This window comes from Rhinopithecus bieti, unplaced genomic scaffold, assembly GCF_001698545.2.
Source record: "Rhinopithecus bieti isolate Rb0 unplaced genomic scaffold, ASM169854v2 scaffold_16773, whole genome shotgun sequence".
In the NCBI taxonomy this organism is placed as follows: Eukaryota; Metazoa; Chordata; class Mammalia; order Primates; family Cercopithecidae; genus Rhinopithecus; species Rhinopithecus bieti.
Window position 1 is genome coordinate 990,507 of NW_016808848.1, and position 14,143 is coordinate 1,004,649.

The 14,143-nt window shown below is 44.9% G+C and overlaps 1 protein-coding gene across 3 annotated transcripts in view; it reads left to right on the forward strand.

Moving 5' to 3' along the window:
* The first annotated feature begins 2,342 nt into the window (after positions 1 to 2,342).
* Positions 2,343 to 14,143, forward strand: part of TRIM14 (tripartite motif containing 14) — a 41,879-nt gene continuing 30,078 nt past the window's right edge. For 2 of the 3 annotated variants that reach the window (XM_017887578.1, XM_017887579.1), the window contains exons 1-2: positions 2,343 to 2,895; positions 11,503 to 11,598. In XM_017887578.1, the coding sequence (XP_017743067.1) occupies positions 2,689 to 2,895; positions 11,503 to 11,598 (303 nt within the window). In that variant the 5' untranslated portion in view covers positions 2,343 to 2,688. The remainder of the gene's footprint in view (positions 2,896 to 11,502; positions 11,599 to 14,143) is intronic. The other variant, XM_017887577.1, reaches the window with a different exon arrangement.

Consider the following 14,143-nt stretch of genomic DNA (forward strand, 5'->3'; position numbering starts at 1 on the left):
AGGATGGAAGACTGCGTGTGTACCTATTTCAAGATGAAGAGGACAGCAAGCTCCAGACAGGAGCTGGGACTCAAGCCAGATCTCTTAAGTCCTGGCTGGTGGCTCCTTAAAAGTCTAGAAGTGTTGTCCCAAGCCCTCCCTCAACATCTCTGGGAACCGCAGCTGCAGCACAATGGGGGTTCAGTGCCCCTGTATGCCCCTTCCTCAGCCATGGTTTATTCTGCTTGTCTGTCTGCACAGGCCAGATGCTCATGTTCCTTGTCTTATTCTCCATTTACTCAGTCACTGGGGCTCACTCCCGTCTGATGCGCCAGCCAAGATTGCCTTAGTGTGCTCCAGAACAGAAGGCCAAATCCCAGGCATTGCCAGGGCAGCAGAGCTCTACAGGATAGGCTTACCTTTCCCACCTGTGTGGCTAGCACTTCACAGTTTACAAACTCCTCCCACCTCCACTCACTGACACATGCTATTCTAACACAGGTTAGGCAGGTATTCCAATCCCCATGTTCAGAATCAAAGACCTAGCCTCAGAGAAGTGAAGAAACATCATGCCAAGGTCACTGACTGCCAAGCGGTAGAGGTGGGGCTGCATTCAGAGAGCTTCCCGGTATGCCTCTGCACAGCGCCATTCCTTGGCCAGCTCTCTCCACCCCAAAGGACCCAGACTGCACACTTAAAAACAGGACACAGGTATCTTTGAACAAACTTTTTTTTTAATTTTTACATCTAGAATAAATTATTTAAATTATTTCACAGCAAGGGAGAGGGATAGGTAATTTTTATCAGATATTTTTTTAAACTATCTTTTTTAAATTACGTTTTTGTTTATGTTCTTGAGCTGAGGTAGTGGAACTCGCCCAGCACATTCAGGGCCCAGCCAGTTGGCAGAGCATGCCCTCATCTCCTTATTCCATACCCTGGGCGTCCCCTTTCTGTTGACTCAGGAACTTTCTGAGAATGAGGACAGCATTAGGAGGTGAGCTTTGGTGGGCATCCATCTTAACGCTACCGCAATTGTGCTTCCTGGAACAAAACTTGAGATTGTATCAGAGAAGGAAACAGGAAGTCCGAAATCAAATCTATGCTTTTAATTGAAACCGTGCCTGAAACAGTTTGAATGCTTGTTTTAATGTTGTTTCTGAAATTCCTTGTACCTTTGTGAAAAATAATAATAATAAAGTGAAAATAAATAGATGTGGAATGTGCAATGGAAATAATGTCACAAAATAATAAACATCTGGCCATTTTACTACAAGGAGCTTTCACTTGTCTTGATTTGTTCCACAAATACCAATTAACTATCTACTGTTGGAGTCAGATACCAAGCTGGAAAACAGGCAGAACAGACAGTCTTTACCCTCTCCAGGTTTCAGTCATGGTTGGGGGAATGGGGAGGGCCAGGATAGGGGAAACCTAGGCTGTTCTGGAAGGAGAAGCAGGGAAGGTTTCCTGGAGGCAAAGATAGTAAGGTAGAAATCTGCAGGATAAGTTGGAATACTCAGGGCAAAGGGCATTTGGAAAGAAGAATGTTCCAAGCAGGGTAAACTGCACGTCCTCCAGTCTTGAAAAAGCAAAGGGTGGAGCATAGGCAGGGCGGGGACCAAGGATCTTAAGAAAGAGCCAAGGGCTTTAAAAGTGGGATTGGAGACTTGAGCCTGGGGGCAACTGGAATTTGGGGTGGGGGTGTGTGTGTGTGAAAGTTGTCAGTACCAAAACAGGGTCACTTACGTCAAAACCAAACTAAATGGTGCTCCTGTAGTCCCAGCTACTCCAGAGAATGAGGTGGGAAGATCACTTGAGCCCAGCAGTTAGAGGCTGCAGCGAGCTTTGATCGCACTACTGCACTTCAGCCTGGGCAACAGAGCCAGACCCTGTCTCAAACAAAATAACTAAACGGTGCTGGGAGGCCATGAAGTGGGGGGCCCTCACCAACGATTTGCCTGGTAACAGGAATTATTATTGCAAGAGATTCCACCAAACTGCAGCCTTGCACAAAGAACCACAGCCTTGCACAAAAGCCACGATATGAGGACATCTGCCCAGCAACTGCCTGTTCAACTTTTGGATTAAAGCCACCCGTATTAATTCTTGTAATCAAGTATCATTATTTTAAAACAATGTATGCAATCCTACTCCTTTTGCTTTTAAAAGCCTCTGCTTTCCTTTGCCTCCCTGCGTACTCCGCGCCCCTACCCCTTGGGTGCCATGGCACATTTATTCCCGAATTGCAATCCTTCTGCTGAGTCCGAAATAAACTCAATTGGAGAATCTCTGTGTCGTTATTTGAGCTTGACTATGTTTCTTATAGTTGTGGGAATGATTATCTTTCCCGGGAAAAGGGCAAGAGAGGATCAAGGGAAAGTGAGAGGAGCACCCCTGGAAGGTCCAGCCAACTTTGGTCCCATCATCAGGGCTGCAGTTTTCTGGGCGTTACTGGACCAGCGTCATTAAGCAGGAGGCCCACCCTCTTCCGGCTGGCTCCTTAGGAGCCTCCCATTTCTGCTGAGGCCACCTCCTGGCCTGGGCGGGCAGAGGGAGCACCCTGCTGGTCGTAGGATGCCCCCTGCAGACCGTCATCCTCCCAGCCGCCCGCCGGCCGACCTGGAGCCGCCCCGCCCACGGCCGAGGTTTCGGTTTCCCGTGGGAGACCCGCCCCGTGCCCCGGGGAGCCGCAGGTGGCGGAGATGAATGGCGGGCACGGCGGCCAGCAGCCGGACCCCTGGGGGGTCGGAGCTTGTCGAGGGATGCGGCTGGCGCTGCCCGGAGCATGGCGACCGCGTAGCTGAGCTCTTCTGTCGCCGCTGCCAACGCTGTGTGTGCGCGCTTTGCCCGGTGCTGGGCGCGCACCGTGGCCACCCGGTGGGCCTGGCGCTGGAGGCGGCGGTGCACGTGCAGGTGGGGACGGTGTGGACGGGGTTCGCCGCGCGGGAGTTGGGGGAGCCAGTCCAGGCATAACGGCTGAGGAGGGGAGGTGCCTGACCGTGGCCAGTGGCGGGTTACAACCTGAAAACCAAAGGTGCCCCAGAGGGCGTCTAAGCGGTCGACCGAAAGTTCAGAGGGGCAGACTGAGACCCAAGGAAGGGCAAAGGCAAGCCAAAGCCATCAGTTGAGCTTCAGAAAAGGTGGGTTTAGGAGTGAGAGGTTGGGAGCCCAGGCTGGTACCCAGATGTCCTTGACCGTGTTCACCATGGCTGGTCTACCACACTGCTATTGGGCTGGAAGATAGTCTGCCTTCCAGTTAACAGAGGTGCAAACTCTCCCTCTTAATCAACAGCCCTATGTAGCTAAGAAAGCCACACAGACATCTTGGGTTTACTCAATCTGCAGTCCACAGAAAGGGCCTGTGAACCTTGAGTTGAGGACAGCTGATTGCCCTTGGAGCAGCCTCAGCTGTCACTACCTACCTCCTCTCCCCTCCCCGGCCACACAGACACTCCCATTCCTACTCACGGCAGCCTTGGGTGAGCCATTATTTTTACAGCCACAAGAGGAAGGCTCTGGAGGCAGGGTCAGGCCTTGAACCCAGGACTCCATTAGCCAGATGCCCCCAGTAGAGCCATTGTCACCATAGAACCCTCACCCATGTATAATCCTAACAGTGCCCAGGGGCTTTGGGCTCCTGCTCCAGCTTTCCAGCTGACTTGTTCTGTGGCTCCTCTCAAATCCTTCCCTCTCTCTGGGTTTCATGAAGCCTGGGCGCAGTAGGCCCTCCTGTCTGACAGATGTTGATCCTACCACTTCCCTCTCCGAGAAGTCTCTGTGATTAACTCGGCCTCATCTTGGGCTTTTCCCTGGTACTGCATGACTCCAGACTACCACATTGTGACAACCTTGGAACTCCAAGGTGAAAAGGGGATCATGGGGGACAATCCAGTGGAGTCGTGGGCTCAAGACCTGTCCCTGCCACCAGACCCTTCCTTTTTTTAGCATATGAAATGGCTGTAATTATAATAATGGCTGCTTGAAAAACCTATTCAGAACTAACAAGGCTGCTTTCCACAGACCTGGCTGAAGAGTCTCACCCATCCATTTGTCCATTCCCCTACCCACTACCTACTGTCAACTTGAAGTAATAAGATTCAGAAAATATGATTAAGTACAGAGTTTATCCAAGCCTAAAGCTTGAGGATGGCCAACTGGGACCATAGATTCAAATTTCCGAGACTATCCACTCTGATTAGCAGCAGTTACATATAAGTTTTTAAGGAAAAAAGAAGAGACAGTTCCTAAATTGTTTACCAAGAATTTACATTAAAATGACATAAGCAGTCGGGCACAGTGGCTCATGCCTGTAATCCCAGCACTTTGGGAGGCTGAGGCAGGAGGATCACATGAGGCCAGGAGTTCGAGACCAGCTTGGCCAACATGGTGAAACCTCATCTCTACTAAAAAATATGAAAATCAGCCAGGTGTTGTGGTACACGTCTGTAATCCCAGCTACTCAGGAGGCTGAGGCACAAGAATTGTTTGAACCCAGGAGATAGAGGTTGCAATGAGCCGAGATCATGCCACTGCACTCCAGCGTGGGTGACAGAGTGAGACTCTGTCATAAATAAATAAATAAATAAATAAATAAATGAATAGAAAAAGAGAATCTCTATGGCAGAACAACACCAAACCTATTCCACTGGAGGGTCAACTAAAACATCATGAAGAAAATCCCAAGCCTTCTTTAAAATTCAGGAATTGGCTTCTAAAACTTTTCTACAACCTTCCTTGTTGTAGCCAGGAAATAATTCAGGATTTAGTCCAAACTGTAGGAAAATAATAAAAACTCAAAAACAATGGCCAGGGCTGGAATCTAATAACAGGAATAACAGGTGTGCAGCACTAACAGGTGTGCTAAGATTTTCTTCTGAAACATCATTTTTCTCTCTCTAGTTCCCTGTTTTTAGCAAAAATGAGTCTTGATAGGACAAATTTACTTGCAAATTAAGTTTCAGTAGTATACTTGGCCTGATAATTTGCATTATTGGAACTTTCATAAGGAATTTTGGATTTCACTTTTTTTTTTTTGACACAGGGTCTCACTCTGTCACCCAGACTAGAGTGCAATGGCATGATCTTGGCTCACTGCAACCTCCACCTCCCAGGCTCAAGCGATCCTCCTACCTCGGACTCCCAAGTAGCTGGGACTATAGGCGTGCACCACCACACCTGGCTAATTTTTTTTTTGTATTTTTTTTTTTTTTGTAGAGACGGGGTTTCACCATGTTGTCCAGGTTGGTCTAGAATTCCTGGGCTCAAGTGATCCTCCTGCCTCAGCCTCCCAAAGTGCTGGGATTATAGGCATGAGCCACCACGCCTGGCCTGGATTCAACTTTTAAAATCCTCACAGCTAAAAAGCCAAACCAAGGATTCACCATCAGACTATGCCTGTGATACCCACACACATTGGGCGAATTCTTCTCTTCTCAAGGTTCCAAAATATCTTGAGGTTTCTAGACCTGTCAGAAAGTGACATTCTTTACTTACCACAAGGTCGGGAACCTTGTAAGGGAACTATGTAGACAAGGTACCAAGCCAGTCCAGTCTTTCCAAGAGTCTTTTTTTTTTTTTTTTTTTTTTTTTTTGAGACAGGATCTCACTCTGTTGCCCAGGCTGGAGTGCAGTGGTGCAATTTTGGCTCACTGCAGCCTCTGCCTCCCAGGTTCAAGTGATTCTCCCACTTCAGCTTCCTGAGTAGCTGGGACTATAGGTGTGTACCACCACTCCTGGCTAATTTTGTATTTGTTTGTTGGTAGAGATATGGTTCACATGTTGGCCCAGCGGTGATCTTGACACACCAACCTCAGTGAACTGCCCACCTCCGTCTCCAAGTGCCTGGGCCCTTTTTGTTTTATTTTATTCTTGTTACATTTTCTAATAGAGGCGGAGTCTTCACTATGTTCCCCATGGCTGGTCTCAAACTGTCTGGACTCAAGTGATCACCTACTCGCCTCCCAACGTTCTGGGCATTAACCAGGCCTGAGCCCACCAAGCCTGGCACCAACGGTGTTTTTTAATTGGCTGTAATCACTTCCGTTCCTCAAAGCAGTCTGGCGTCAATTATGAAGATATATCATTTCAGTCAAGCCTTGGTAAAATTACCGAGTCTCAATGTGGCCTTGTATGAAGAACATATTCTTATGAACTTTATGCAAATAATCTATATGTCATAAATCAATAGCAGGTTGTGGTGGCTCACCCTTGTAATCCTTAGCACTTGAGGGGCTGTGGGTGGCGGATTCAGTTGAGGTCAGGACGTTAGAGCTCAGCCTTGGCCACGTGGTGAAACCCCGTCTTCTAAAAATGTAAATTTTGCGGGTGCAGTTGGCTCACCTGTTTCCAGCTTTGGGAGGCCATAGGTCGTGGTGGATCCCAAGGTCAGTGAGTTGAGCCAGTATGCCCAATATGGTAAAACCCGTATCTCTACTAAGATACAAAAATTAGCTGGGCATGTGGCGGGCACCTGTAACCTAGTACTCGGGGAGGCTGAAGCAGCGAGAATTGCTACCCAGGAGGCGAGGTGCAGTGAGCAAAGATTGTACCACTGCACTCCAGCCTGGGCAACAGAGCAGAGACTCCGCCTCAAAAAGAAAAAGAGAAAATTAGCCAGCGTGTGGCATGTACCTGTTAGTCCCCGCTACTTGGGAGGCTGAGGTCAGACGATTGCTTGAACCTGGGAGGCAGAGGCTGCAGTGAACCGAGACTATGCATGCACTGCACTCCGCTGGGTGCAGAGCAGGACTCTGTCTCAAATAATAATATAATAATATTAATAATTTAAAATGGAAAATAAAAATACATTATCCAAATAGTTTGCAAATTTTGGGAAATCAGGTAAAGAGAAGACATATTTCATTTTGCTCACAAAAGTATTACTATTATCCAGTTGCGTGTGACAAAAGAAAAAATTTTCTTTACTGAAAAACAAACCTAAAAAGGAATCGCATTTTTTCATTTTTTAATCATAAAAAATCACTTTTTCCTCTATCAGTTTAGGTCCATGTAATATTCTTGCTCTGTTTGATGTTGGGTTATCGTCTTATGAATGCCTCAGTTTTTATTAGAGTTCTGGAAGCTTTTACTTAGTCCAGTGGTATGATCTCTGAAGTTACCAGAAACCTGTATTCAAGAGTACTTGTCAGGGTTTTTTCCAAAGATATCCTTAAAGAAGAAGCAAATTTTGGTGTGTAGCTGATTATAAATGACTTTTTTTAAAAAGAATCAAAGTAAAATAAAAATTGTCTCTGGATGATAAAAGGCTTAGAATAGCCATGGTCAAAGATGAAATTGACTAGGATATTTGGTTATTTGTGTGGCATACGACACTTTATCATAATAATTATGATAATGATATACTGATAACATATACCAAGACATATCAGACTTTTAGGAATCTCATACAATTTTGGAACACATTAGTAATACACTTTTATAAATATAACTCAAAGAAAGTTAAACAGCATTTCTTATTTGACAGTATTTCCCATATGACTTTGCCATACCAAACAAGCTTAATGTGTCTCTTTTGTACTTTCAGGGGTTCCGGTTATGCCCAACTTTTAAAAGACTTAATTTTGAATTTAAAATTTAATTTTGGAAAGTATCTCAAATATTAAAGGTTTAAAACACTTGATATAAAATAAGAAAGGTTTAAAATACATGATCAAAATAGAATCACAGGTCGCTACAAAATAATGGTAATTAATTTAGCCAAAATGATAATTCAAAGATTTCAAAAAGCAAAAATCACTCTGATAAAGGAGATTCAGGTCTCAATCAAGAGACCTAAAAAAGACAGCATGGGACAGACTCTCCACTGTTACCTTTTCTTTGCCATCTATGCAAAAGTAAATACATCTTTTACCGTCTCTTATTAATACTGCATTACATTTTTATTCAAAGGAGAACAAGTTTTACTTTTAGGCCAGGCACAGTGGTTCATGCCTATAATCCCAGCCCTTTGTCAGGCCAAGGCAGGCAGATCACCTGAGCTCGGGAGTTCAAGACCAGCCTGAGCAACGTGGTGAAACCCTGTCTCTACAAAAGATACAAATTAGTTGGGTGTGGTGGCATGTGCCTATAGTCCCAGCTACCTGGGGGGTTGAGGCAGGAGGATTGCTTGAGCCTGGGAGGTTGAGGCTGCAGTGAGCCAAGATTGCACCACTGAACTTCATCTTGGGTGACAAAGTGAGACCCTGCCTCAAAAAAAGAAAAAAATTGCTTATGCATTAGTATATTATCAATCATCCAATTCAGTCAGTTTTGATTACATAAGATAAGATTTCCATAAACATTCAATAATCTCTCACCATTTTCTATTAAAGAGCAGATCAATGCTCTGATAAAACCCAGTGGTTGTTCCAACACAGGAGCCCAGATTCTGGCCTTACATGAGTATACTTTTGGTATTAATACTTAAGTTTTAGAAAAACTTATTAAAATTTTCCTTTTTTTTTTTTTTTTTTTTTTTTTTGAAATAGAGTTTCGCTGCTGTTGCCCAGGCTGCAGTGCAGTGGCATGAACTGTCTCACTGCCACTGCACTTTCATAAGGAATTTTGGGTTTCACCGTGTTGGCCAGGCTGGTCTCAAACTCCTGACCTCAGGTGATCCACCTGCCTCGGCCTCCCAAAGTGGTGGGATTACAGCCGTGAGCCACCGCACCGGCCATTTCCTTCTGATTTATTTTTTTTTGGAGATGGAGTCTTGCTCTGTCACTCAGGCTGGAGTGCAGTGGCGTGATCTCTGCTCACTACAACCTCCACCTCCCAGATTCAAGTGATTCTCCTGCCTCAGTCTCCTGAGTAGCTGTGATTACAGACGCTTGCCAACACACCTAGCTAATTTTTGTATTTTTAGTAGAGCTGGGATTTATCCGTGTTGGTCAGGCCGGTCTCAAACTCCTGACCTTGTGATCTGTCTGCCTCAGTCTCCCAAAGTTCTGGGATTACAGGCATGAGCCACTGCAGCCAGCCATTTCCTTCTTATTTTAACCAATTTGATCACATACAAAATGTCTTTTACGAGATTAACCTTCCATAGACCTTCTAGAATTTGCTTAAATCTTCAGTTTTGTCCTATACTTCCTTTTTATTTTGGCATTCTACGTTAGGACAAAAATTTACTTCCCTTTTCCTGTTATCATTTTGACTACACAAAGTTCTCTCTCATGCAAAAGAAAAATTACTCTTTCAACAGTCTTTACCAAAAACACATCTGACTTTCTCTATACCCTCTGTAAATAGAATTGTTTCTTTTATATCAAGTAGTTTTAATCACATATATTAACTATAATTTTCACTCTTAGTAACCCAAATTTCCAGTGAAAAATCTAGGAAGTAAGTAATTTTTAGCTGTTTTCTACCAGCATTTGTAGATGAAAATAATTTCATAATTTCTAGAAAGATGGCTCCTAAATATTTTTTGTTAACAGATTGAAATATATTTAGCTTTTCTATACCATACAAATGATTCAGACATTTTATGATGACCTATTACTTAATTTAACATAACGTGATACTAAGTTACTGAAAACAATTTTTGTTTGTTTGTTTGGTTTTGAGACGGAATTTCACTCTTGTTGCCCTGGTTAGAGTGCAATGGTGCGATCTTGGCTCACTGCAACCTCCGCCACCTGGGTTCAAGCGATTCTTTTGCCTCAACCTCCCGAGTAGCTGGGATTACAGGCATGCACCACCACGCCTGGCTAATTTTGTATTTGTAGTAGAGATGGGGTTTCTCCATGTTGGTCAGACTGGTTTCGAACTCCCAACCTCAGGTGATCTGCCCGCCTTGGCCTCCCAAAGTGCTGGGATTACAGGCATTAGCCACTGTGCCCAGCCTGAAAACAATTTTTAAAACTATGAAATGTTCATTTATAAACTTTTATCCCATTTACATTTTTTTTATTTTTTCATTCTTAACTATTTTGCCTGAATAGTTCATTAAACAAAGCTAGCCACCATCAATTTATTTCTTTGCTAATCATTTCTGTAGCCTGTGAATGTCATCCTCCCAAGCAGCTGGGACTTGAGGCATTCTCCACCATGCCCAGCCAGGTTTTTTGTTTTGTTTTGTTTGTTGATTTTTGGTAGAGATGGGGTCTTGCTATGTTGCCCAGGCTGGTCTCAAACTCCTGGCCTTAAGTGATCCTCCCACCTCAGCCTCCTGAGTAGCTGGGATTATAGATGCAAGCCACCACGCTCAGCTCTTGAATCTCATTATGTAAGGTTGACACTGTGAACACTCATTTTGCATCCACATACCCAGTTTCCTATCCATTCACCCATTATTCATTCATCCATCCATCATTCACCGAACATCTATTCAGCATACATTTTGGGCCATGAGTCAAGGAATAGATCAGATCCTTCCCTGACCTGGAAGAGTTCCCTGGCTGGTTGGGGGAGAAGCTGGCAGCTCCCGACGATAAATTCTTGTTTTTTTTTTTTTTTTTGGAAATAGGGTCTCACTCTGTTGCCCAGGCTGGAGTGCAGTGGTGTAGTGGCATGATCATGGCTCACTGCGACCTCCTGGGCTCAGGTGACTCGCCCCGACCTCATTCTCCCAAGTAGCTAGGACTACAGGTGCATGCCACCACGCCCAGCTATTTTATTTATTTATTTATTTATTTATTTATTTATTTATTTATTTGCAGTAGAGGCAGAGTCTCACTGTGTTGCCCAGGCTGGTCTCGAACTCCTTGGGCTCAAGTGATCCTCCTACCTCAGCCTCCCAAAGTGTTGGGATTACAGACATGAGCCATCATGACTGACTAGCCCCTGATAATTCTGTTCAATTCAGCAAACACTTCTGGGTCACCCCCTGGTCCCTGTGGGGAGTGGGAATGAAGCAAGCCTGCCCTCAAGAAGCTCCCAGTCAATGGGGCAGCCAGATCTGGGCCCAGCAGCTAAGTGTAAGGCCAGCTGTAAGAAAGGCTAAGATGGAGGTGAGATCACACCCTTAGGGAAGGGGAGTGCAGAACAGACTTTGGGGAAAACAGCAATTTCAAAAAGCAGAGATATGGAAGGTGGGAAGAGCAGGAAGCATGAACCCCACTGACCTCTCATGTAGTCCAGGGCCAGAGGGTCACAGACTCCCTGGAATGTATGTTTCATGAGGGCAGCACCAGGAACAAGGCCCAGCACATAATAGGTGCTCAGTTAATACTCAAAAAGTAGATGCTCTTTCCCAGACCCCAAGCTGTTTGCCTTAAAGTCCTACTTGAAAGACTGGGAAAGCAAGTCACAAGCAAGACTTGTCCTAGATAAAGTAAAGTGTGAGGAGGGGGTGCAAATCAAGATTTGAGGCATACCTGATGCGGACCTCCAAGGATCAGAGAGGTCCTAGTCCCAGCTCATCCACTAACTTGCCACTTGACTTTGGGCAAGTCACCTCACCTTCAGATGCCTCCATTGGAAAAGAATACAAGGGTAAGAGGAGGTGACCCCTGCGGGGGGCCTGTTATTTGGAAAGTGACAGTATTATGACTTTTTTCCTAACTCCCTCCTGTACAGAAACTCAGCCAAGAATGTTTAAAGCAGCTGGCAATCAAGAAGCAGCAGCACATTGACAACATAACCCAGATAGAAGATGCCACCGAGAAGCTCAAGGCAAGTGGACATTTCTTCCTCGTTTCCATGGAAAGACCCACATTTCCCCCCAGACACAAGGGACCCCCAATATGGAGCCAGTGAAAAATAAAAACCAACTGCGAAGGGGCAGATGGAGTTTGGTGGGGCCTGGAGCTACTATAATTCAGGGTGCTTTAGAAAAAGAACACAAAATTACAGACAAAATTAGGTGCAAGACCATGATCGGGCTCTGCAAGTGAGGGTCCCTGAGCTCCGGTTTCCTTTGCTTTGTGGCAAATCTCTGGTTCCTTAGTGTCATCTGCCACTCTCTTGGAGTAACTAGCCCATTATCCCAAATTGCCTTAAACAAAGCAAAACACAGCTTAAGAAATATGCAGATATCTCTTTAATTCCACTGCCATGCTGAAAGAAAGCAAGTAGGGTGTAGATCTGTTCCACAAATAGATACTTTCTTCACTCTCCTTTCATAATGATGTTTGGATTCTCTGTGGATTTTGAATGGAAAGTTGAGACTGACGTTTTTCTAAGTAACCATTTTGACCGTGACAAAGTTGTGTTTTTAGGCCTCAGGGGCTGGTCCCTTCCCCTTGCATCCTCTGTTGCTCCCTCCTCGCAGTGAGGGCTGGGGTGGGAGGCCCTCCTGGGGTCTGTCCCACTGAGAGCTGGAAGAACACTTGCTCTGCACTTTGGGAGGCCGAGGCTGGAGGATCATTTGAGCCCAGGAGTTCGAGACCAGCCTAGGCAAGATAATCAGACCGCCATCTCTACTGAAAATAAAATAGCCAGGCATGGTGGTGCACGCCTGCAGTCCCAGCTGTTTGAGAGGCTGAGGTGGGAAGATCACTTGAGCCCTGCCTTAGCCTCCTGAGTAGCTGGGACTACAGGTGCCTGCCACCACACCCGGCTAATGTTTTGTATCTTTAGTAGAGACAGGGTTTCACCATGTTGGCCAGGATGGTCTTGATCTCTTGACCACCCGCCTCGGCCTCCCAAAGTGCTGGGATTATAGGCATGAGCCACAGTGCCCAGCTTTAGTGCTTTGTTAATTGTGTAAATAATACCTGAACAAATGGTCAGTTTTAAAATTTGAACAATGGTATGGTATGGAACTATATAAAGTACAAAGTGAGAGCCTCTCTTTTTCCATACCCCCAATCCCATGCCTCTTGCCAAATATGACCACTAGTAACAGACATTTTAATTGCACTTGCAAATATATAGATGTATACATACATCCATATACAGGTTTTGTTTTATTATGTTCTACATAAATCTGGATCGTCTTGCATGTATTATTCTGCAGCTTGTTCCTTTTCACCTTTTTGGAGAACTTTCCCTGCTAGGACATATAGGTCTACTGCATTGTTTTTGGTTGTTGTTGTTTGTTTTTGGAGACGGAGTCTCGCTCTGTTGCCCAGGCTGGAGTGCAGTGGTGTGATCTCAGCTCACTGCAACCTCCGCCTCCCGGGTTCAAGCAATTATCTGCCCCAGCCTCCTGAGTAGCTGGGATTACAGGCACCCACCACCATGCCCGGCTAATTTTTTTTGTATTTTCAGTAGAGACGGGGTTTCACCATCTTGGCCAGGCTAGTCTTGAACTCCTGACCTCGTGAGCCACCCACTTCAGCCTCCCAAAGTGCTGGGATTACAGGCGTGAGCCACCGTGCCTGGCCTACTGCATTGTTTTTGTTGTTACATTTTCTTCTTTGTGTTTTTTATGGTGATAAAATATACATAACATAAAATTTGCCATTCTAACCATTTTAAAGTATTCAATTCAGTGGCATGAATTATATTCACAATGTTGTATAGCCATCACCTGTGTCTACTTCCAAACCTTTTTCATTATCCCAAACAGAAACTCTGAAACCATCAAGCAATTACTCCCCATTTCCCCTCTCCCAGCCCTCAGTAACGTCGGCTCTACTTTCTGTCTCTATGAATTTGCCTGGTCTAGATATTTCATGTAAGCGGAATGATAAATTATTTGTCCTTTTGTGTCTGGCTTATTTTACTGGGGATGATGTCTTCAGGGTTCATCCATGTTGTAGCATGCAACAGCACACTGCATTCTTTGTAATCGCTGTAAATTATTTCATTGTACAAATGTAGCACAATTTATGTAATGAACCTATATACATGTCCCATATTGAAAATTGTGGCAAGTATGTCATGGTTAACAACTGTCTAAGGCTGGTGCACAAGGGGATAAAATAATTTACCACAACAGTATTGAGTTTAGAAAGGCAGATTTATTTAGAGAAAAGGGGGAGATACATTGAAAGGGAGCAACGGGCCAGATGGCAGAAAGAAGGCTGTCTGCAAAGAGGCAGGGGCTGGAGGCAGTTTTCTAAGGTTGTGCTGCTTGAGCTGAATGCTTGCAGACAGGATGCCTGGGTGCAGGTGGACTGTGAGCTGAGTGCTTGTAACAGGATGCTTGAGTGCTAGTGAGCTGTTTGTGGTTGACCCTATTTCTTAGAACATTCACTCCCCACTACTGTTGTTTCTGTTTCTGCTAGTAAAGCCCATTTTCAATTTTCAATTTTTTTTTTTTTTTTTTTTT